The sequence below is a fragment of the Gallus gallus genome, chromosome 19 (genome assembly GCF_016699485.2).
Source record: "Gallus gallus isolate bGalGal1 chromosome 19, bGalGal1.mat.broiler.GRCg7b, whole genome shotgun sequence".
NCBI lineage: Eukaryota > Metazoa > Chordata > Aves > Galliformes > Phasianidae > Gallus > Gallus gallus.
In genome coordinates, this window is record NC_052550.1 from 9,191,721 (window position 1) to 9,214,564 (window position 22,844).

The window sequence follows — 22,844 nt, forward strand, 5'->3', positions numbered from 1 at the left end:
GCGCGCGCTGCGAGCGCGAGGGGAGCCGCGGTCGCCATTTTGAAGCGGCGGTTGGGGGAGGCGGCGTGTGCGCTCCCGTCTGCCCGGCCCGGCCCCGCGCCCGCCCGCCCGCCCGCGCTCCGCGCACCGGCCCCGCACCGCCGCAGCCATTGCCGACCTCGGCATGTCCGGAGGGGGCGTGATCCGCGGCCCAGCCGGCAATAACGACTGCCGCATCTACGTGGGCAACCTGCCCCCCGACATCCGCACCAAGGACATCGAGGACGTCTTCTACAAATACGGCGCCATCCGCGACATCGACCTGAAGAACCGCCGCGGAGGGCCGCCCTTCGCCTTCGTGGAGTTTGAGGACCCCAGGTGAGCTCCCGCGGAGCGGCGCGGGGCCCTCGGCGGGGGTCGGGATCGGCCCCCCGTGCGGTACCCGGCCCCCTCCCCTCCCCCCCTCCGCCCCCGCGCGGTGCCGCCCGGCGCTGTGTGCCGCCCCCCCCGGCGCTGTGCGCGTTGTGCTCCGGGCCCGGCGCGGTGCCGCCGCGGGGGGCGGTGGGGGCGGGGTGGGGCCGCGGGTAATGGGAACAAAGGCGCTGCGGGGGGCGGCGCGTGGCAGGGCGCGGCCGCGCTCACCGCCCGTCCCGACCCGACCCGCAGGGACGCGGAGGACGCCGTCTACGGGCGGGACGGTTACGATTACGATGGGTATCGCCTCCGCGTGGAGTTCCCTCGCAGCGGCCGGGGCACCGGCAGAGGAGGCGGCGGCGGCGGAGGGGGCGGAGCCCCGCGGGGCAGGTACGGCCCCCCGTCCCGGCGATCGGAGTACAGAGTGATCGTCTCGGGTGAGTCACGGCTCTCTCCCCCGGGTCCTTCCGGCTGCTGTGCGCGGGGGGCGATGCGGCGCCGCTTTTTCCTGCGAGGCGTCGCGGGGCTCGGGAGGGGCGCCGGATGCCATACGCTGTGCTTGGGGCGGTCTGCTCGCTTGCCGAACGGTCCTCCCGTGCCGCGGGATGACGCTCGCCCTCCGAACGCCGTCCTGCCTGCAGGAGAAGCGCGTGCGATCGGGTTTTAAAGCCGGGTGTTGCTTTTTATCCAGGGCTGCCTCCAAGTGGAAGTTGGCAGGATTTAAAGGATCACATGCGTGAAGCAGGTGATGTATGTTATGCTGATGTTTTCCGAGATGGCACTGGTGTCGTGGAGTTTGTACGGAAGGAAGATATGACCTACGCTGTGCGAAAACTGGATAACACTAAGTTTAGATCTCATGAGGTAGGTTTCACGCTTACTTGGTTTTGGCCAGAATTGGATACAAAGGGCTTAACAGTAGGACGTGAAGGTAAGGAACGTGTGGTGTTCGTTGAGTTGACGCACAAAGCAGCTAAACTGAGTCTGCTGTCAGTTCGTCACGAAATAGACTTTATTAAGAGTTTGATGTCTATTTCTGCGCTGTAGTAAACGATATCTGCAGTCTGTCAGCATGCCTAAAACGATGGCCCTGAAGCCTAGACCTTTCAATCGAAAGTTCTGTCTATTCAATAGGGAGAAACTGCCTACATCCGTGTTAAAGTTGATGGTCCAAGAAGTCCAAGCTATGGAAGATCTCGGTCACGCAGCCGTAGTCGTAGCAGAAGCCGTAGTCGAAGCAACAGCAGAAGCCGCAGTTATTCCCCAAGAAGAAGCAGAGGATCTCCACGCTACTCTCCCCGCCACAGCAGATCCCGATCTCGTACATAAACGATCACTAGCTCTGATCTTTTTGTAGAACCCCATGTTGTACACAGTTTTCCTTTACTCAGTACAGTCTTTCATTTTTTTTTAATTCAAACTGTTTTATTCAAATTGGCTGAAGTGTTGAATTGCATTCTTGTGTAAAATCCCTAGTGAGTATTTGCTCCGTAACAACGACATTCCCCTCATGTCTTTGGTAAACTGTATTTTAATTGATGTCAGTCAGGATTGTTTCAATTTAGTTATAGTTAAATACCAACATTCTTCAAACTGTGGTATTGCTGTGTAAATGTCTCAGTGTTCAGCTATGGTTTATGCGAGCTGGGGATGTTGGGATGTTTGTGGCTAACTTGTCTCTTCTGGGGGATCTTATATTTTATCTTGCCTTTTCGTGTGTCTTTCTGTAGACATATCTGAAGAGATGGATTAAGAATGCTTTGGATTAAAGGATTGTGGAGCACATGTCAATCATTTTAGGATTGTCAAAAGGAGGATTGAGGAGGATCAGATCAATAATGGAGGCAATGGTATGACTCCAAGTGCTATTGTCACAGATGAACTTGGCAGTATTGACCTTATACTGAGACAGGTGAATTGAGAACGTGCGCCTGCGTGTCGCTTCTTCAGGCACCTCTTGGTCACTGCAGGCTACAATTGCTCTTCTCTTTAAAACCCTCTTGGCAATTGTGGCTCGGTACTTGCTGTTGTAACTCCTTATTCCATTCTAGTTTTTTTTAAAGGAGTAAAGCGGGACAGGGGTGGGAGTGTTGGTTTCCATTGTCATGCAGCATTTGGTTACAAGTGTTAATGTTCCGTAGTCCTACACTTGCAGATCAAGGGTATCTTGAAATGAGAGTATAATATCAATACTGCTAAAATCTGCATGTCCTCTGTGTGACTGATACAGCGTTGCTATTTCATTTTTTTAAAGTATCAGAATGAAAGACAAAAAATAAGAGAACCTAGTTGGGAATAGTTTGTCAGCCCTTCCCCCAGACTAATTCAGAATTGACTCACCGGTATGCTTGAGAACTGCAGTTAGTTAACTTTGTTACCTTCCAGCTAGGGGTGCTAGCTGTAGCTTAGAGGTGCAGTAGGCGGATAGCTTTAGCAGTAAACTTTTCCAATTTCATAAACATTTTTTGCAACCACAAAACCTGTAGCACACCACCGTACGAGCGATGAGTATGTTGGCATTTTCAGTTGACATATGTAAATATTACAGTGTTTCCTCCAAATAATTAACATTTCTTAAAAAAAAAAAATATAGCATCACCATTCAGAAGCTTGTTTTGGGGAATTGATAGTTATTAATGTACATCTGTATTAATTGATGGCAAACATAACTGATCATTCCCCAGAATCCTATTTTTTCATTGCAGTATCTAACTTTTTGCCTCCTCTTTTTTGGTTTTGCTGGTTATAAAGGTTTGGATTGGAGAGGGCTCACTGGATCCCAATCCTTGGAGCTGGATCATTGGATTCAAATCATAATGTGGATAGGATAGGGAGGCTGAATGGCAAGGATTCATGGAGCGGGATCAGATTACCAGGAACGTAGGAGTGGATTCCTGCCCCAACCAAACCGCATTCGTGTGGATTTTTTTATTCAACTCAATTGGCTATTCCAAAGATTTTTCTTTCCTATTTTTGACGATTGGAGCCCTTATGATGCACGATGGAGTTTTTCATTTTTTGGTAAAAGGAGCAAAGCGAGGACCTGGAGAGGTACGCTGGAGCAATCTCCTTGGAAGGATTCAGCACGAGTAGATGGTAAATGTGAAATGGGAAAAAGGGGGGTTTGTTTAAACAAAAAAAAAAAGTCATTTCTCTAAATTTAAAGTCAAAAATTGGAGTTAAAGATTAAGTAGGCTTTCAATTGGCTATTGCGTTTTTTTTCTTTGACAAATAAAATTTTTAAAAAATCATGCATGGTTGTCATCATTTGTTGATTGGAAAGTCTCTGCTTGCCACCACGAGCTGCAGCATTGTTTGCGTTAGCAGACAAAAGGCTCCTGTGTTCAACAACGATCTGCTGTTCCGCAGGAAGCGCCCGTGTTTGAGCTCCTGCATGAAGGAGCGGTGCCCTGTGGGACATGGATGGAATGTGTTAGCTGGGGGAAAAGAAGGACTTCTAACTGCTAACAAAAGGTGCTTTGCTTTTGGTAATGATAACAACCGAAGTGATCGTGGAAGAGAAGCGTGAGATCAGCCAGGCCCTGCATTCCCCTCTGCCTTCCTCAGAAACTGCTCGGGCACTGCAGGCTGTGTCCCCACACCTGGGTTCTCCAGTGCTGGCAGACTTGGAGGCTGCGTGCAGAAGGCACATCTAGTATGGAGGATGTGGATGTTCCTTTGGTTTCCTGATGAGGTAATAGTGAACATACTGAGTTCGGTTTACAACGACTTCGAGTGTTGACACTGAGCGAGCAGAAAAACTTTCCATAGGATATGCAGTTGTCTGCCAGTGTCTGAGTGTGCTGCTGTGGCAGCTGTCAGGCTGGCGTTCAAACAGGATGCTGCTGTGTGTGTGTGCAGGAATGGCTGGCTGGTGGTGGTTGCTGCGTGGCTGGGGAGTGAAGCATCCAGTGCAGGGCAGAGGCATGCTGTGTTTCCAGGCAGGAATACAGTTGTGTGTTCAGGGTGCGATGAGCAGCTTCAGGTTGGGAAGCTGCATGCTGCAATGTGTAACGCTGTACAGCTTGCTGTGTGTGGTGAGTTCGGTACAGGATATTGCATCCATGCAGAAATACTACACTGTCAGAGATGTGTGTGTGAGATACTCTTTTTTTTGAGATACAGTTGCTTTTTTGGGGGGAGAGCAGCAGAGATGAGAGGTGATCTGGGGGGGCACAGAGGTGTGGTGGCTCTTGCCAGGAGGGTTGGGCTGTGGGGAGCGAGGGAGGGGAGCACACTGTGCTGTCAGCACAGGAAGGTTGGCCCCAGACCCAAACCCTCATGGGAATCTGATCTGTTCTGTCACCTGAATTCAGGATAGGGAAGCCTGGAACTGTTGTAAAGCAAGGCCTTTTGTATTGCAGAGTGAAACCTTGAAGGCTTTGGTTTAACTGGAGAGGGCTGCTCTGACTACACAAGGGCTGGAAAGAAAGCAAACTGCTCAGGAGAGGAGTTGGGACCTTGAGAAGGGGGTTACAGTCCTGTAACTGGTACAGGAACCGGTGCTGAGCCAAGGAGTGCAGCCCAAATCAGTGGTTCTGAGCAAGCTAATGTGTAGCCAATTAATGTGCTATAGTGCTAAATTGAAGGGATGCTCAGCTGACTTCGAGATGTGGGAAGTACCCATACAGGCTGTAATGGTAGAGGTCTGAGAAGGCTTTCAGGTGCCTGGCCGGGTCCTCCAGGCTCTCCGGAGTGCTCCCAGGTGAGAGCTGAGCTGTGTGCAGAGGGCTCTGATCTGTAGCTGCTCCATCTGCTGTGTGGCTGAGCCGTGCGGGCCGCAAATCCTGCAGGATCAGTTGCTGCCACGGTCATCTCAAGTGGCTCCCAGCAGTAGGAAGGCGCTGCAAGGTTGGTGCTCCTGAGGGGAGTGAGAGCACTCTGGTGTCGGTGTGCTGCGGCATTGCTGGGAGCAGCAGTGCTTCGGGGCTGCAGCACTCATGCACTGCAAGGTGGGTACAGCCTCATGGCGTCCCACGGCTGCCGTGCTGGACGCTGCTACCTGCTGGTGCACGTTGCGGGCAGCCGTGTGATGCCGAAGCGCCGCTCTGTTGGTACACTGAGGGCAATTGTTGGCCAAGGGGATGTGTGGCTGCTCTGTTTTGCCCTGGGCCCCGCAGCTGGCAGCTCACAGAGAGCCCATACTGCACCCATTGTGCGCTGTGCAGGGAGGGAGGGGTCCGTCCTCCTTAATTGTGCACGGCGCTGATAGCGGAGCACTTAATAAACCCAACATTAGCACCGAAATAGAACGGGGTAGAAAGCTTGTGGTTTCTCCTACAAACCGCAGTTTGGGGTTTTTTGTTGGTTGTTTGCTATGTTTTTTGGTTTTTAACAGACACTTCTGCTTTAGAGCAGCAGAGCCTCCCTCACTCCGACAGTGGCAGTCGGGGCTGCAGGGCTCTGCCCCACCTGCAGCAGCTTGCTTCTCCTTCCACAGCACAGTCCTAACAATTCCTGGTTCTGCCGGGAATAGCTGCAGCTTTGGTGAGAGTCCAACTTCCCCCCTCGAGTGCAAACTATTCCCCATTGCCTTTGCACGAGGAAGAGCAATTTCTCTTAATTTGCAATTAAAGCAATTTCAAGTAGAAAACTGAATGAATAACCAACGGGATTCCGAGCAGTTTCTGCACGAGGTCCCTTCCCTGAAGTCTTTCGTATGTGCACGAGGGCAGCAGGGGCTCAGGCTGCAATGCTCCATGCCCAGCTGCTCCGGGTATGCTTTGTGCTGCCTTCCTGCAGCTGCTGTGCAGCACGTGGCCATTGCCCGGCACGGAGCGGGAGCTCCATTGGGATGCAGCAGGAGCAGGGCTGGGGACACGGCCCAGTCCCGTTGGCTTTGCCCGTCCTGTGCTGCTCTGCATAACGGAGGGCTGAATGTCTGTGCAACAGTTGTGGGGCTATTAACATAATTTTATGCACTAATTTGTGTGATCATTAAAGAGTTGAAAAGGCCATTGTTCACATGAGTAATTACCTCTGTGTTCTAATAGCTTTAATTCACCCTGTAAGCGAGTTTCATATTTGCGTGACTCAGCTGAAGATTCATGTTTTGGGTATAATACAATTTGAAAGTCCTCATCGCTTCCAGGGGTGGGTGGTGCTGGGGGCTGTGACCCCACACAGCTGGGAGTGCAGGCCGTGTTACCACGGGGTGGGCGGAGGTCCTGCGGGGAACCTTCTGCCCCTGGGGTGGCACATGTGGCCTCCGGGAGCGGAGATTTCAAAGCGAGCAAGTGCAGCGGCTGGCAGTGAGCTGCGCTCCACGTGTCCCCCCAGCAAGCAGCAGGGCTGCTTTTCTGGAGAGTTTTGGTACTGCGTTAGCGATGGGGAAAACTTCATCCGCACCGCTTTGCAGCGGGTGTGGATCTGCCTCCTTTCGCTCTGTGTGTGTGTGTGTGTGTGTGCATCCCTGAGGGGCAGCTGGAGGAGCTGCAGGTGGAGGAGCTGCAGGCAGAGGGGCAGCGGTGGCGCGGCGTGCCCTGACCTTGCACACCCAGCATTGCTGCACAGCTCAGCCTCCAGCGGAGGTGTCCCCCCATGCATCCCGTGCCCGCACACAGCAGCTGCCTCTCAGCCCGGGGTTGTGCCCCTGCTCTGCACGGCGCGGCCTCCCCAGCGCAGCGCACGGCAGGCGAATGCGCCAACATTGATTACGCTGAGAAAATCCATAACTGCCAAATGAGATTAACCCCCCCTACGCACGCGGGCACAGGTCCTGCTCAAAGCAAACAGCAAAGAATAAACAACGCGGGCGCACGGCACGAGTGGGGCTGGAGCTGTGCCTGCTGCCCGCAGCGCCCGGGGGCGGCTCCGTGGCTGCGGGTGGGCAGAAGGCAGCGGCTGCGGGGCTGTGAGGCTGCCGGTGTCGGAGCAGGGATTACTGCTCGGATTCCCAGCTGCCCTCATTCACGGCCGCACTGTTCCGTGCGGTGCTGACCCGATGTGCGCGGCCGCGCGGCGCTGCTGGGCAGGCAGATGGTGGGAAGGGAGCGGAGCGGGAGCGGATGTTTCTGTGCAGCCCTCGGCCCCAAAGGAATTATGACTAAAAATGGTCAGTGGTGGTGAAGCGGAGGAGCGCACTGCTGTGCGATCGCTTCTCCTGTTGCCACATGAAGTTTCAAATCGAGCACAGAGCCGGGAAGCAGCTTTTGCAGCAGATGTGGTGCCAGGGCGGCGTGATGGGGTTGGGGTGCAGCCAGAGGTCTCTGAGCTGCAGGAGATGAAGAATTCTGGTGCTGTGCATGACGTGTATGCGCGGAGCAGAGGGATGGCAGCAGATCTGATGCTGCGTGTGGGTGGGTGGCGCTGCTGGCACTGTGCTGCCGGGGGTCCCTGAGCAGTGCCAGCCCTTCCCTGGAGCAGTGTGGGGCTGTGAAGTGTGCCCAAGGATGGCAGCGAGGCCGGCAGCCGACGTGGTGGTTCCGAGCAGTGTGGATGGGATGGCAATGTGGCAGATGGCAGCAGCAGTGCGGTGGGAAAAGTGGTGGAATAAGCAACATAATGCTGGAGGGCTGTGCAGCACTCCCAGCATGGGGCAGCCCCGAGCTCAAGGTGCTGAGCGGAGATTAGTGAGCGCTCAGCTGAGGACAAGGAGGTGGGAAGAGATAACGCTGCTTCCCCAGCACAGGGCTAAACATAGCCACACTGCTACTTGGCCGCGGGCACAGCCGGGGCCATGCTGGGCACAGGGTGGGAGCACCGTGCTGCCATTGGATGGCTGTGTTAGCATCTGTCACTCATGGGGTGGCAGGGATGTGAGCTGGTGGAACTGCAGAGATGGGAGCGATCAGCAGTGGGAGAGCCCCAAGGGTGGCCCATGATGCGCTGTGATGGGGATGGGCACCTCGAAGTTTGGTGCTGACAGTGTGAAAATGGAGTGGGAGAGCATGGAGATCCCCGCTGAGGCCTCATAACGAAACTCCTTCATACTGAGCAGCTTCTTACGGCTGCTCCATTGATTGCCATAATGCCTGGATGCGGTGATTCAGCCTCGCTGGCTGCTGATTTCCGGCATCCTATTTTCCTCTTTTGAAAAGTGGAGTGATCTTTCAGATGCACTAATTGCCAGGCACAGAGGATGCTCTGCTTGGCGGTGGGAGCTCCCTGCCAAGCACTGGGGCTGAAGAGTGCCAACACCGGTGCTGCTGGCGGGCACGGGATGGCAGAGGAACCACAGTGGGAGACGGCAGTGGGCTGTCATGGTGATGGTGACGGCCATCCACCTGTCCCAGCAGCTCCCCTGGGCTCTGCTCCAGCAGAGGCGATGCAGTGGGAGCTCCGTGGGGGACGCCAGGGCCCCCAGCGCCGTGTCCTGGAGCTGTGCTTGCGATGCCCCCCACGGCCACCCAGCAGCCCCACAGCAACCGGTGGCTGTCACACCGTCCAGGGTGCGTTTCCCAGTTTCATATTTTGCTGTCTCTTTTTAGCTGCCCGGATCTGTTTGAAGAGGAAGTCGAGGCCGCGTGGAGAGCAAATAGAGAAGGCACGAAGTTGGGAAAGCAGCAAAAGGGAACTGCCCCTGGCAGCGGTCTCCGTGACGCCATCCCCGCTTATTGACACACTGAGGGCTCTTCAGCCGCGCAGAGCTGTGAAATTCAGAGCACGCGGCGTCGCTCCAGGAGCGGAGCATAAACAGAGCGGGGCTCCTCCAAAGCTGAAATATTTGACGACGTTTTCTATTCTTAGCCATCCGAGCACACGCTCGCGGAACGGAGTCGGAGCGCTGCGTGTCGGCGGGCAGCCACGGGCTGGGGAAGCGCCGCGGCTTCCGCGCACGGCGGGGAACGGTGCGGGTCGCCGTGCGGGGCTCACACCCGCGCTGCGCTCTTGGAGCCGCGCGAGAGGCACGGAGAGCGGAAACGCCGATCCCGCTTTGGTGGCCCGCAGCCCGCGATGGGAGCCGACACCCGGGGTGCCGCAAGGGGACGGCACGGAACTGCCGCCCGGGGAGGGAGCATCCCAGTGCCACCATCCCCGCGCACCAGCGCACGACAGGGCAGCTAATGGCGCCCTCACACCGCGCGTCGTTAACCGCTTCGTGGCTGCCGCGGCGCGGGGAGCCGCCCGGCCCTGCGGGCTTCATGAGTTATCCACGGCCGTTCCCTCTGCCAGCCCCGGGGACGGGCGCGCTCCCGGCTGAGGGCCGTCCCACCCCTGGCGGCGGCGGCGCGCGGCTTTGGGCAGCCGGGCGGCAGGCGGTGCTGCTGGCGCTGGGCACGGGGTGCGCGGTGGGTGAGCGGCAGTGCTCCCCTCCTCTCGTGCCGTGCGGGAAGAACGGGGAAGGTTTTGCCCCGAGAGGCAGGAAGAGCTGCCGCAGGCGGGCGCTAAGTGGGCCGGGGGGATCCCACCGCCCCGCAAAGTCCCGCTGCACATTCACCGCGCGCCCCGGCGGCAGTGGTGGCTGCTGATGTTATCGCCGTCCCCGCTCGGTGACTAAGGCAGCTGGAAGGTACAAGTTAAACAGCGCAGCGCGCCAAGTCACCTGCTGTGTGGGTTTGTCCAAAGCAGTGCCGCGTTAATTAAGACAGAGGGTTTAAAATCTAACCTTTGTTTATTGTGCTTTGGGGCATAGAAAATGTAAATAGGTGTTTTCAAACACTGTGGCTTTTTATATTTCCAGTTATGATTCTGCACAAAGGGAAGTTTGTCAGGCTTGGCATGGGCTCGCCCTTTACCAACACTATCCTGCAGCTCGTGCTCCCCTTGGGGCCGTCTGTGCTGCCCCGCTCCGCTCCCTGCAGCCTTCTGAGTGGGACATCCCAGCTCTGTGGGGCTGCTCCCCGTCCCCCGCTCACGGCCCAGCCACGCTCATCGAGAGGATCCCGCTGCTGCTCCCCATCCCCTCCCCTTACAACTTAGTAGGGATGTGCTGAACGTTCTGCTCACTTCTGTTCCTGAAGGTGCTTTATGCCCTCTCGGTTTACTGTAAAAATAACCAAAAGGAGTTTGGCCTCCTCCGTACTGATCAGGATTTCTTCGATGACTCAGTGATACGCTCGGGTGGTTCCCTTCGCCTTTAATTGAAGTGAGTGTGAGCCCTCCACGAAGAGCCCTCTCGCAAAGCCCCGTTAATAAGCGTTAACAAAAATAACCGAGCAGCCGGGAGAAAAGTGCCGCCAGCAGCAGCGATTTCCCTCTCTGTAAGGGTGGGGTTCCTCTCTCAGCTCTCTGCGGCAGATCGGAGTGCAGGGCAGGAGATGACAGCCGCCCGGTGCCCCATTTGGGCACAGCATCCCAAACAGGAGCTGACCGGGGTGGGCTGCGGGGACGCCCAATACCACCGCCCAGTGCAGTCCTTCATTTGTTGGTATGTTTGTCCCAGCTCAGGGCTCCTCAGCCCAGGGTCACTATTTGGTGTGTTCCCCCTCCGTCTGTGTGTTTGGTTGTCCCAGTTCCCGCAGCCCACTGACAACACTTGGTGTGCTCTGTACTGTGTGTATCATAGCAGAGCTCTGCGGAACTCTTTTTTGATGGCAACCAGATTTTGGCCTTATCACTCATCTCCCACACGGGGGTTTTGAGGAAAAAACTGGCAGATACCTGAAGGCGCACAAAACAGCTGCAAATGCAGATGCTGGCACAAGTGCTGCTGTTGTGCAGCAGGGTTGGGAGGTGGAGAAACGCAGTCTGTCCTTTACACCAGGATGCAGCACTGGGGTCCCTGCCGCGTCCCCTGTGAGCCGGCACACCGCTGCAGCAGCGAACCCAGCCTGCCCAGCGTGCTGCCCGGACCATCCTTTGCGCTATCGATCATCCGACGCCCAGCAGAGTGAAAGCAGCGCCCAGCTCCCCGCTGAGGGGGGCAGGAGCACGGGACGCATCACTGAGGTGAACCAGACGGAGCCCCCACGCTGAGCTCGGGCTCCGTGGAAACCGACGGTGACAAACATCGGTGCGCGTCTGTGCATAGCGATGGGGCAGACGCTCACACGGCCAGGGGCTGAGCGCGGCGCCGCGGGGCTGGGCCTGGGAACGGCCGAGAGGAGCTGCGGGCAGAAAGGGAAAGCGCCGTCCTCAGCCCGGGCTCCCCGTGTCCCGGCTCCCAGACGCAGCCCCGTCCCTGCAGGCAGCGCCGCGGCTCCGAACCCTCACACGGCCGCGTCGGACCCACACGTGCGCGCTCCCGGCAGCGCCGTGGGGCAGCGGCCCCCCCCCGGAGCGCGGCTCGGCCCCAATCCCGCCGCTCTCGGGGCTGCGCTTGATGTGTGTAAACACATAATTAAGGGTAAGCGTACGCTTAATTGTTTGTGGCTTCGATTTGCATTCAGGTGCCGCACGGAGGATGCCTCAGCTGCTGCCGGCTGCTCGGAGGCGCGGGGGGCGCCGAGCCGAGGCGCGGCGGGGAGGCCCGGGGGCGGCGGCGCGGCTCCGGGCTCTCCGCGGGGCGGCGGGGGCGGTGGGGGCGCCGGGGCGCGGCACGGGAGCGCCGAGGGATCCCCGGGGCGGCCCCGCGCCCGCCCTCCGCCCGCACCCGCGGGGCGAAGCCGCCCCCCGCCGCCGCCCCCGCGGCTCCTGCCGGCTCCCTCCCCGCGCTGCGGGCGGGGGCGGCGGGCGGGGAGGAAGGCGGGAGGGAGGGGAGCGGAGGGCGGCGCGGCCGGGCCCCCGCCCGGGGCCGGCGGCGGGGCAGCGGCCCTGGACACCGCGCCCGCTCCTCCATCTTCTCTCGCCACAGCTCTCGCCTCGGCTTCCCCAGCCCGGGACCGGCCCATTGCCAGCCCCGCGGGGGGGGGCGGCCCGCCCGCCGCGCCGCCCCGGCCCCGCCGCCCGCCCGCCGCCGCGCCGCGCCGCCCCGGGCCCCTCCGCCCGCCCCGAGCCGAGGGAGCGGCGGGGGCGGCGCCGCGGAGCTCCGGGCCCGCACCGCCCCGCCGGGCCGCGCCGCCGCCGCCTCCCCCCTCTGGGCCGCAGTGGTGCAGCCCGGAGGTTAGCGGAAGCGGCCGCTCGGCGCTGCCATGTTGAGCCGCCGCCGCCGCCGCCGCTTTGTTGTCGGCTCCATGTAGCTGGGGCCCGGGGGAAGGAGGGAGGGGGGCGCCGCGCCGCCGGAGCCGCCGCCGGAGCCGCCGCCGCCCGCCGAGGCCGGGACGCCCCCGCCATGGAGGCCAACTGGACCGCGTTCCTCTTTCAGGTGAGGCCCCGCCGCGGCCGCCCGCGCCCCCCCCTCCCTCCCTCCCCGCGGCCGCCGCGCTCCGCCAGGGCCCGGCTGTCACTCAGCGCCGCCGCCCGGCCCCCGCCCGCCTCCCCCGGCCCCGCGGCGCGGCGCGGCCCGCCGGCCTCCCTCCTTCCCTCCCTCCCTCCCCTCTTCTGCTCTCCTCCGCTCCCCTCTCCTCTCCTCCTCCTCTCTCCCTGCTACTTTTTCTCCGTCTTTATTTTTCCCCCCTTTTTCCCCTTGTTGTGTTTTTTTTTTTTCGGTGCGTGTGTCCGGTTGGGAGCAGCCCCGCCGTTATCACGAGGATTATCTCCTTTCCCGCTGTTATTTTTATCTTTATTCGAGTTTTTCTCCCCCCGCGCCCCCCCCGCTCCCCGCCAAAAGGACGCGCACGGCGCAGCCTCCGGCACTGCGGGGCCGTTAATCCCGCCGGCTCGGGCCGCGTGCCGCCTCCGAGGGCGCCGTGTCCGGGAGCAGCGCGGCCCTCCCGCCGCCGTCCGCCCCTTCCCGCCCGCGGCGCGGAGGGCGATGCGCGGTGCGGAGCCCCGAAGCCCCCGCCGGGCTTTGTCAGCCCCATCCCCGCTCTCCCGCACGCCGCGCCGTTGTTTTTCCTTTTCGCTCTTCGGTAAGCATAAAAGGTGATAACGCGCAGAACCGCGGCGGCGTCGCTAAAAGGGGAGTTAAATAAAGCCGCGCGCATCGCCGTCCTCGAGGTGAAGCGCTCCCGGCGCTGCCCCGCGCTGTGCCCTCGGCCGGGCCGCCGTTCTGCGGGAGAGCCGCTCGCGGGCGGTGCGGGGCGGCCGCGGCTTCCCGGGGAGCGCCGGGTGGTGCCTCGGAGGTGTCCGTGCGGCCGTCGCCGCCGCTTTTCGGGCGGGTGCTGCGAGCCGAGCGGCGGTGACGCGCTGTGATGTAGCGGAGGGTTTTGCAGCCGTAGTTGGCAGCCGGCAGTCCGCCTGCCCAGCGCGCCCGCCGATGCGTGGCCTGGAAGCGTCCTCAGCCAGCTCCGGCCTGGGAGTCCTCCGATTTTCGTATTTTTCCCCCCGATAATAAAGCTTTCAGACCTCCTTAATAAATGCTGAGTATCGTTTCTGGAGTCGTTTTGTTAAAAGCGGGGACGTGGGATGTGAGCATCCTAACGCGCCCTGCGGGAACGAGCGCCACGGAGTGCTCCTCTGCCTTCCGATCTTTTCTTCTTTCCATCCCTGAGCGTTCCTCCTTTCTGCTCTCCCCAACGCCTTGGGCTCAAATGAGTGACAGAAAGTACATTTTAACCCCCTCCCTGCCATGGCTTTAATGACAAACACAGCCAAACAGACGTCCATCCGTTCTTTTTCGGGGACTTTTATTCAGGTGCCTTCCAGGTTTCTCGGGAAGGGTTAGCGTACGTTGTACCTTAGTCTGCAGCCGTGACTCGTAGCAGAATGTTTCTAGAGGAGGTTTCCATGTGTCAGCGGGGCTGTGCTGCTGAGCGGAGCTGGGGCTGCTCGGGGCGGCTGTTGCCGACTTTGGCTCCTACAGCGATGGTTACGGTGTGGAATGAGCCGTCCTTGTGATTTTGAAACCCACTTTGAGTATCAGCCCGGAAAGCGAAAGTTGTATCTGCTCCTGTTGGAGGACTCATCCATCAAGCAGGGTATGTGAGATATGACTCACGCTAATTTGTTGCTCTCACATTAAGGCTTGAGCGCAAAAATCTCTTCGCCTCTGGCGCTGGAAGTTCGCAGTGCCGCGTCTTGCAGCCCTCCGTCGCAGATTGTTTGTTTGCTGTCCCCCCGGAAAGGAGGATTTCCTGATAGAACGGGGCTGTTCTGCCCCAGAGCCGTCCCAGGCAGTCGGAGCAGCAGTGCTGACGTGCTGCTAACGCCAGGGAGAGCGAAGCGCTCCGTGCCAGCGCAGCGCAGCCGTGTGAGAGGCCTCTGTGCAGCAGGTGCTGCGTCCCTTCCGAGCAGCGGGGTACAAACCGCTCCTTTTAGGAAGGCCCTGAGGGTGAGCGAGGGGGGCAGTGCTGGGGGGCAGTGCCGTGGGGGTCAGTGCTGTGAGGGGTCAGTGCTGGGGGGCAGTGCTGTGTGCCCGGGGCTGCGTGGAATGAAGCACCGCTGCTCAGCCGGCCGTCAGCCCTTACGTAAGCGGCGGCCCCGCAGCACGCAGCCTTATGAATATACATTGGTCTGTGGCCAGCGACCGTGTCCCTTGGTGGGAAGGAGTGCCTCGGTGTCTCTGAGTGCTTATGATATTGTAAGGCTTAAAAATAACCATAAACTGAGCGAATTTGAACCCGGTCCAAAGGATTTGGGCTCCTATTATCCGATCTGTTAGCTCTGCCTTTGAAACCGTATCTCGGGAGCTATCCTTAGGTGCTCTTAAGTGTCTCCTGCTGCCGTTAACAACATTGTTGAATGCTTATTTAAAGTCGGCTGTAAAATGTGTCAGTTGTTTCGTTTTTTTTCTTCTCCAAATTAAAATTGTATTCAAGTACACAGCTTGCTTAATATTGTGCTTTCGGTGCGTGTTGTTCCTATCTCTTTTAATGCAATGGAAGTGTCCCATCGCACAGCTGTGGTGGAAGTTCCCGGCTGCTGCTTGGCTCTGCAGGAGCTGTGTGGTGAGGAGGACGCGTGTGGTGCTGGTTTGGCAGCACGGCCAGCAGGACAGCCCCGTGCTCTGCTCTGTGATGGTCCCTTCTGCACACAGCCCTGCCGCTGCTGTTGGTGCTGCAGCGGTGACATGCGGGCACCCGGTGCGTCCCGCGCTCCTCACGGCCGCAGGGCTGTGCTGGCTCCTAACAGCTCCTGCGACTTTGCTCTCCTGTTATCATACCGAACCCGCGAACTATTTTCCTGTCAGATAGGCTCGGAGTGTTACAGAGCACGTATTCCTTCCCACGTGGCTCGGTGTTTGTGTCCACTGATGGCTTTTATCCAAAGGCCGTCGGCCCCGCGGTGCGAGGTGTGAGCGGAGCAGGGAGCAGAGCGGGGGTGTGCGGGGCTGACAGCTGCTGCTGGGAAGTGCTGCCTGTGAGGGGTTCCCCACGAGGGGTTCCCCAAGAGGTGCACGGTGTGCTTCTAGAAACACTGCCTTCTTGTGAGGGCACCGTGAGTTTGGTTTGTGTACTGAGAGCATTAGCTAGGCTGTGCTTTGTAAAGCTGTCCGTCCGCAGCCAAACAAAAGCAGATGCATGGGGGCTGCAGTGCCCAGCCTCGAGTCGTGAAAGCATCGCGCATTGCTTTGGGAAGAAAGCTGTAGGGATGGAGCCCTGGAGGGCCGTGGCACTGAGCTCACACCGTGCGAGTTCCCCAGGCTTGCCTTCACACCAGGCAAACTGCACTAATGCCCAGGCTGATCTGAAACTGCTCTGATGAGGCCGAGATGCATCTTGAATACAGATGCGCTTAAACTGGCTTAAGGTGCTGGAGTGATTTATTTTAATGCTCCATTAGGCTGAATTGCTCTGTGTGGTTTCTAAACCACTTTAAATTTGTATCTGCTCAGGCTTTGTCCCCATCTGATGGGTGAGGTTTGATGTTGGTGTTTTCTGCCTTAGAATGAACAGCACTCTGCGCAGGGGCTGCTGCTCAGCTGAGGGCTGCCTGCCGTGGCACAGTGCCGGTGCCCCTCTGCCTTCCCAGAGCTTCTCCCAGCCCTTCTGTCCCTCTCGGTCATTGGGCGCTGCTTCCAATCAGCCTCGAGCTCTTCCGCTGCCCGTGCTCTGCAGTCTCCAGTCCCTGATAGTTCCCTGCTGTGCGGGGCGTTGGGCAGCGTGCGGGTGCTGCCGAGTGCAGCGGTGCAGCTCCGGGCTGGGTTGCTCTGGTTGCAGTGCTCACACGCTGGTATGAACGCGTTGTTTGAACAAGATGGGTTATCTCAGCTCAGCTCCGGGCAGCTGCAGCCGAAGCCCCGGCGTGCAGTGAGCTGGGTGCAAGTGGGAAGGTGGGGCGGGATTTTGCAACTCCGACGGTGCGCTCAGAAGCTCCAAAGATAGTCCTGCTGGGGCACCTGATACGATCGTTAGTAAAACGAGTTATCTGCCATGTAAAGATCAAGCGATACGGCAGTAAAAGATCTGACGGGCGCCTCGTTGTTTTCCATAAGAAATGTTGCCCTCCGGAAACTTAATAATGATTTGATTGTACGGTGTGTGCCTTGCTGCACTTACTCACCGCACACTGCGCTGCGTGTGCATTCGAAGCGCGTGTGAGTTACCCTGCTGGAAACCAAACTTACGTAACCGTCTCCAGTTGGCACTTCGATGGCCTTCGGTCTAACGTTTGCTTTCCTGTAGTGTGTAAATGTTCTCACCGTGTCGGGGGGAGCGTCCCTCCCGGGAACTTAAGTGTGACTGTTTGGTTTTAGGCACACGAAGCGTCCCATCACCAACAGCAGGCAGCGCCGAACAGCCTGTTGCCTCTCCTGAGCTCTGCGGTAGAGCCACCCGATCAGAAGCCGATTCTGCCCTTACCGATAACGCAGAAACCTCAACCCGCACCAGAAACATTAAAGGATGCTATTGTTGGGATTAAAAAGGAAAAACCTAAAACCTCCTTTGTGTGCACTTACTGCAGCAAGGCTTTCAGGGACAGCTACCATTTGAGGCGCCACGAGTCCTGCCACACGGGGATAAAATTGGTGTCACGGCCAAAGAAAACTCCCACCACAATGGTGCCCCTTATCTCCACCATCGCCGGTGACAACAGCCGAAGCTCCTTGGTGTCCACCATCGCGGGCATCCTGTCCACGGTCACTACGTCTTCCTCCGCCACCAACCCCAGCAGCAGCGCCGGTGCCACGGCCATGGCAGTGACGCAGACGGTGAAGAAGCCCAGCAAGCCCGTCAAGAAGAACCACGCCTGCGAGATGTGCGGGAAGGCCTTCAGGGACGTGTACCACCTCAACCGGCACAAGCTGTCCCACTCGGATGAAAAGCCCTTCGAATGTCCGATTTGCAATCAGCGCTTCAAGAGAAAGGATCGCATGACCTACCACGTGAGGTCTCACGAGGGTGGCATCACGAAACCGTACACCTGTGGTGTTTGTGGAAAAGGCTTCTCGAGGTACCATGTAGAAAATCCCAGGCGAGCTCAAGTATTGGCTTTTCATAACCAAGAGGGGTTAAGCTGTCGTAGAGAGGGGTGGAGATGGGCGAGGGGATAAAGAGCCGTGCTCAGCTCCGGGGCACAGGAGGGCAGCGAGCAGTCGCTTTTAGCGGCAGTGTTTTGGAATGGTTTCCTCAACCTGGACACGTTGGTGCTGCTGGCAGTCCACTTGTGGCCATCGGGCACGGCAGGCTCTTGCCCTGCCTCTCTGCAAGGCGTGCCATAGGGCTGTCGGTGTGTCACCTTTACATGAGGTGCTGCCCTTCCCAGGTGTGTGAGAAGAGCTAAGTTTTACACTGCCGGCTGTGGCTCCTCTGCGTTACTCCAGCTAGCAGTCAGTGTGTAGGCAGGGGGCTGTGGGCTGCAGAGGGCCGGCAGAGCGCTGCTCAGCGCTGTTAGCCAAGGTGTCATTGCTATGTATTTGTAACAGTACGTGTTTTCTTTTCTCTTCCTCTCTTTTTGCAGGCCTGATCATTTAAGCTGTCACGTTAAACATGTTCATTCAACAGAGAGACCCTTCAAATGCCAAGTAAGGGCTACCATTATTTATTAAGAACAATATATCACTGTATGGTTAGAATCTCAGGGGAGTAATCGTTGCAGAACCACATTTGCTCTGGGACTTTTCTGTGGAATGCAAGTTTGGGAATAAAGTCTCATCTGCACCACTTAGCAGCTGCGTGGCAGCAGTTTGAAAGGCTGCAGGGGCTGCTCCCACAGGAAGATGAGAGGCTTCTTGCTTTCCTGGAGAACAACAGAGTTGTTTCATGGTGCGCTTAGCTTAGCAGCAGGATTGTAACAGTGTCCTCAGCTCAGCGCTTGTTACTGCAGTCACGTGTGCAGTGTGTTTCTCAGTATATCCCTTAAAAATGCTCTGGAGTCGTTGATTCTGGATGTGTTGTTTTGCTGGAACGTGAAAGCACGTTGCCTTGAGTTGATGACTTGGTGTAAGAGAAATAACCTGAATACCTTTGAACAATTAACTGTTTTGCTTGGAATATACTGCATGTTCCAACCTGTGTTTTAGTGACTCATCATATATATGAAAGTTTTGTGTAAAAAGAATGGCTTTAGGAAGAGGTTTTGTTTCCCTCTTCTGATTTGGTTGGAGACAGAAGTAATCGAACACTTCTGCTTTGTACAGTAAAATGGTATCAGGTACCAACGGTGCCTGTTGTGGGTGGGTTTTTGTAAGCCACCACTTGCTTTGTTAGATAAGGCATCCCACTACTTTAGGACAGCGCAGGTAGTTGAGAGTACAGTCTTTGTCCTAGTGATCTCTGAAGCCAACATCCACGAAGCTCCCGGGTAACGCTGAGCTCTGCTCAGCAGTTTGATTTTGGTCTCTCTATACATATAGGCAAAACTCGAGGTAGTCAGTATGCCTATGACACCTTTGCACCTAGAAAGTGGAACAGGTTTGCAGTGGGCATGCAATTCATACTGTAACGATACTGTCTGCACTTTGAGTCTAACTGTTGTCCTTCATATAGACGTGCACTGCTGCCTTTGCCACCAAAGACAGACTGCGGACACACATGGTGCGCCATGAAGGAAAGGTATCGTGTAATATCTGTGGTAAACTTCTGAGTGCAGCATATATCACCAGCCACTTAAAGACACACGGGCAGAGCCAAAGTATCAACTGTAATACCTGTAAACAAGGCATCAATAAAAGTAGGTGAACGTTTTAAAAGCATTTCTAATACCAATGTGTTTGCAAAGGGAATTGCCTTTGATTACATTAAAATGCAAGAACATACCCATCTCTGTGGGTATTCGCACCTATTAAAAATAGATATTTCATAACAGGTTCTTCTGTAGCTCAAGAAATTGGCATATGTGGAATTGGTTTGCTGCTAGACTGTGCTGCTGGGAATGTCTAAAATGCCTGATTGTTGAGCTTGGAAATTTGGATGTGACATATTTTTCGAGGTGTAGGGTTACAGCTCTGGCTTTGTAAGCCATTTGAGCAGTGCTAAGCCAGTTCGTCTGAGGCATTTACAGCAGTTGGTAGAGGTGGAAATGATGAGCTGTAATGTGGCCAGGGGGAAGTAACGTGCTGTTCTGTGATGTAAAGGTAAACTGAACATTTGGAGTCATGCTTGGAAGAAAAAGTAAAAAGGCCTTTAGGAAAAAAATGGACCTGAGGTTTAAAAAAAGTGGGATCTGCTAACCAGCTTTTGAGTTCTAGAGACTCGCCGTGGGCTTTTATTTCAGTCTTTCTAAAATACAAATAAAATAATGAGAAAGGAGGTTTGTTTTTGGCAGAGAAAGCAGATGTTCCTGATTTGCATTTTGTTTTAAACATTGGAAAAGTAGTTGTATAAAATGCGGAATTAATTACATGGTTTTAAGCACCTCTGTGATTTTTTGCTCCTGGAATCCTGCGAGATTCCACGCTCTTTTTGGAAGAAACCTTTGTCATCTCAGCAGAAAACAGAGTAAATTTTCAAGGTGAATTTGTGTTCTTACTTAATTGGCATAGCATGCATGAGTGAAGAGACCAGCAATCAGAAGCAGCAGCAGCAGCAACAGCAGCAGCAGCAGCAGCAACAACAACAGCAACAACAGCAACAGCAGCAGCAGCAACAGCAACAACAACAGCAGCAGCAGCAGCAGCAGCAGCATGTAACAAGTTGGCCTGGAAAGCAGGTAGAGACCTTGAGATTGTGGGAAGAGGCCGTCAAAGCAAGGAAGAAAGGTAAAATGGAACAATACTTACCATCTTGGTTTTATAAGATCATTGAGTTTATGGTGATATGGGGAGTTTAAGGAGTCAGAAAAGAGTGGTAGTTGAAAATGTCATTCTCAAAAGTTAGAAGGTATGGCTAAAAATGAGCAGGAGGGATATCATCACCAAAATTAAGCTCGTAAAGGATCTCTTTATTGCTTACTTCCCGTTGGTCTCTGTGCTTCAATGTGTATGTGGCAGTCATCAATTATAAAAGGATGTTTGTATCTGCTCCAAGGCAAGAGTGTGTTTTTTGACTTGCATGTGGTTTTGAGCTGTGTTTATGTATGTTTACCAGTTGTTAACTTGTGTGCACATATATATTTATATGTATATATATACACACATACAACACCTCCATCTTTGCGTCATCACCAGCTTGCATGTGAATGCTTTCTGTGTCCCTTCCAGCCTTTCTCTCCTGACTTATTCAATTCACTTTATCTATAACTTGATTGTATTGCATGAAGTTTTCTGAAACTTGTGGAACTTACTCTTCCATCTCTTTTTCTTTTAATTACAAAATTAACTAATATGTGAAAGTGCTTTTCATTCTTGCTAGCACCCAGCTTACACGTGCCTGTCCTACTGTCACCAAAGTTGAATAGCTTCCTTTTGTTGGTCAGCGCATCAGCTTTGTAGAGAATAGATTGCTTCAGCTTAGTGTCTTGTTTGGTGTACAATAGTTTAAAGCTTCCTGCTACTGCTAGCTTATTCTTTTTGCAACAGTTTGCTTTCTAATGCCTGTCATTGACTCTTGTAGATTACATGTTTTAGAAAAAATTCTTAGTGACCACTTACTGCTTTCCTCTGGCTGTTTTTAGCAATAAATGTTCTCAACTCACTTTTTTTTTTCCTTTTTGTCCTAAACTTCCTTTCAGTTTCTTCTTTCTTTTCTAGGTCATATTTGTGTATTAGGCTGCTAGCTCCTTTCTCCTTCACTGTTATTCCAATTGAACTGAGTCCTATGATTTGACAGTTTAGAAACAGCTGGTTCATGTTAAAATGTAGCAAGAGCAGACATTAAATATGATCAGGCCACTAAGTGGATAAAGCAAAGGGGTGCTGGGTTTAGAAAACCTGAGTAACCTTTTTTCTGCCTGTTCCTGTTTCCTCTTCCCTCCTTTTCTTATTGCCATTATGTGTGTGCTGTAACAGAGTCTGCTTTTGGACAGACTGGGGGGTGAGGGAGGGGGGCGGGGAGAAATGCTGTGGGATGGGTGATAGTTGTTTAATTAACTGAGTGGGGAAGGGACGTGGGTGGGCTGTCTGTGTGTTACTGCGCTTGGAGGGCGAAGCTAGGCCAGCCAGTGTCAGTGCCATGCCTGTGTGCTGCTCTTCTCATGCCGGTTCTCCTGCGCTGGTGCCACCTGTTGTGTCGGCTTTACAATGTATGGGATTTTTTTTAGTCTAACACTATTTTATCTTCGCGACTTTATTTATTTATTTTTTTACTCTTTCCCTTCCCTCCCACCCCTCCTAGATATGGACTTTGAAGAACCAACAGTAACCCTTGAATGGGGCTAATGTTGCTTTCAAAGTTAACTCTGTCTTGGTACATTTGTATTGCCCGAGTGGCAAGAGTGGACTCTTTGCTCCTGGCTTCCCTCCTGACACGTGGGTGTAGACTGAGCTTGGTGTCCTACCCTACAAATGTGGAATAAGACACGACTTAGACGTGCTGTAACCTTGACCTAGAATATATTTTTGTCGGTTTCTCTAGCAGCCACCCCCTTCCTTCACCCACGGCCATCAGCCCGCTTCTGTTTTTGGAGCCTCCTAGTGTGGGCAGCCGGCAGGTGGTGCTGATGCCCAGCGATCCCCGCGCTGCAGCCCGCAGTGCCCAGCAGCGGGCACGGGCCTGCTGGCTCTTCCTTGTCTGGCGCTTAATTCCTGCTTGCTGCAGAACAGAGTAACGCAGAGCTCGGTGCGGGGCGGTAGCTTTGTGTGAGAGCTGAGGAGGCGGTGGGGTTGGAGGCTGTCCGGACTGGGGAGCCTTGGAGGTCGCTCAGTCGGTGGAACAGCTTAGTAGAAATAATGAAGTGTGAAGTAAGCAGGTAAATATTGCAATGAGCTGTGCTTATCAGTCCCTAATAACGACTTTTTAAAACCTTCACAGAATGTCAGTTCACCTTTGAGAAGGCTATAGAGTACGTACCATTCGGTATGTACACTCTCTCCTCTATTTATAACGTTCCTCTCGGGAGGATTTTTTGATTGTACGATACTGCTTTTATGAACATCGAAACCCTCTTTATAACAAAACCTCGTTTGATTTCCCGGGAAAAAATGCGGAATTCGAATGAAGTGCATGAGAGTTTGTATTTCTTGTAGGCTATGGAATGTTAACAGATTTAACTTAACAATAATTCCTAACAGAAAATGATTCCAGAATTTGTACCTTTGTGCCTGTTTGATTTTTGTTTCTGTTTTTGTTTTTAGATCTCGTCCATGGTTTTTTATGTGTTAAAAACTTTTTGTC

At 55.2% G+C, this 22,844-nt stretch overlaps 2 protein-coding genes across 9 annotated transcripts in view; both read left to right on the forward strand.

Annotated features, from left to right (window-relative positions):
- Positions 1–3,644, forward strand: SRSF1 (serine and arginine rich splicing factor 1). Of its 2 annotated transcripts, XR_003071206.3 has the most exons (5): positions 1–357; positions 646–830; positions 1,085–1,257; positions 1,528–2,243; positions 3,145–3,644. XR_003071206.3 is itself a non-coding variant. In NM_001113741.2 (4 exons), the coding sequence occupies exons 1-4, from the start codon at positions 164–166 to the stop codon at positions 1,720–1,722; spliced, it is 747 nt and encodes a 248-aa protein (NP_001107213.1). In that variant the 5' UTR covers positions 1–163; the 3' UTR covers positions 1,723–3,644. The 2 variants fall into 2 exon arrangements, 1 of the variants encoding a protein (NP_001107213.1); NM_001113741.2 differs by having other exon boundaries at positions 1,528–3,644.
- VEZF1 (vascular endothelial zinc finger 1) overlaps positions 2,362–22,844 on the forward strand; it is a 22,955-nt gene continuing 2,472 nt past the window's right edge. Inside the window, exons 1-8 of one of the 7 annotated variants that reach the window (XM_046902416.1) lie at positions 2,362–3,867; positions 3,961–4,087; positions 8,823–11,620; positions 16,889–17,607; positions 18,094–18,157; positions 19,122–19,305; positions 20,117–20,332; positions 22,482–22,526. In XM_046902416.1, coding sequence (XP_046758372.1) covers positions 17,192–17,607; positions 18,094–18,157; positions 19,122–19,305; positions 20,117–20,332; positions 22,482–22,526 — 925 coding nt within the window. In that variant the 5' untranslated portion in view covers positions 2,362–3,867; positions 3,961–4,087; positions 8,823–11,620; positions 16,889–17,191. Of the gene's footprint in view, positions 4,088–8,822; positions 11,621–12,314; positions 12,518–16,888; positions 17,608–18,093; positions 18,158–19,121; positions 19,306–20,116; positions 20,333–22,481; positions 22,527–22,844 lie in introns of those variants that run through there. The other 6 variants (XM_040650099.2, XM_040650097.2, NM_001037827.2 and 3 more) reach the window with 6 other exon arrangements.

Coding starts and splice junctions, on each gene's coding strand:
- SRSF1 (NM_001113741.2), top strand. CDS start 164: ATGTCCGGAGGGGGCGTGATCCGCGGCCCAGCCGGCAATAACGACTGC. Junction 358..645: donor GTGGAGTTTGAGGACCCCAG/GTGAGCTCCCGC, acceptor CCCGACCCGCAG/GGACGCGGAGGACGCCGTCT. Junction 831..1,084: donor GTACAGAGTGATCGTCTCGG/GTGAGTCACGGC, acceptor CTTTTTATCCAG/GGCTGCCTCCAAGTGGAAGT.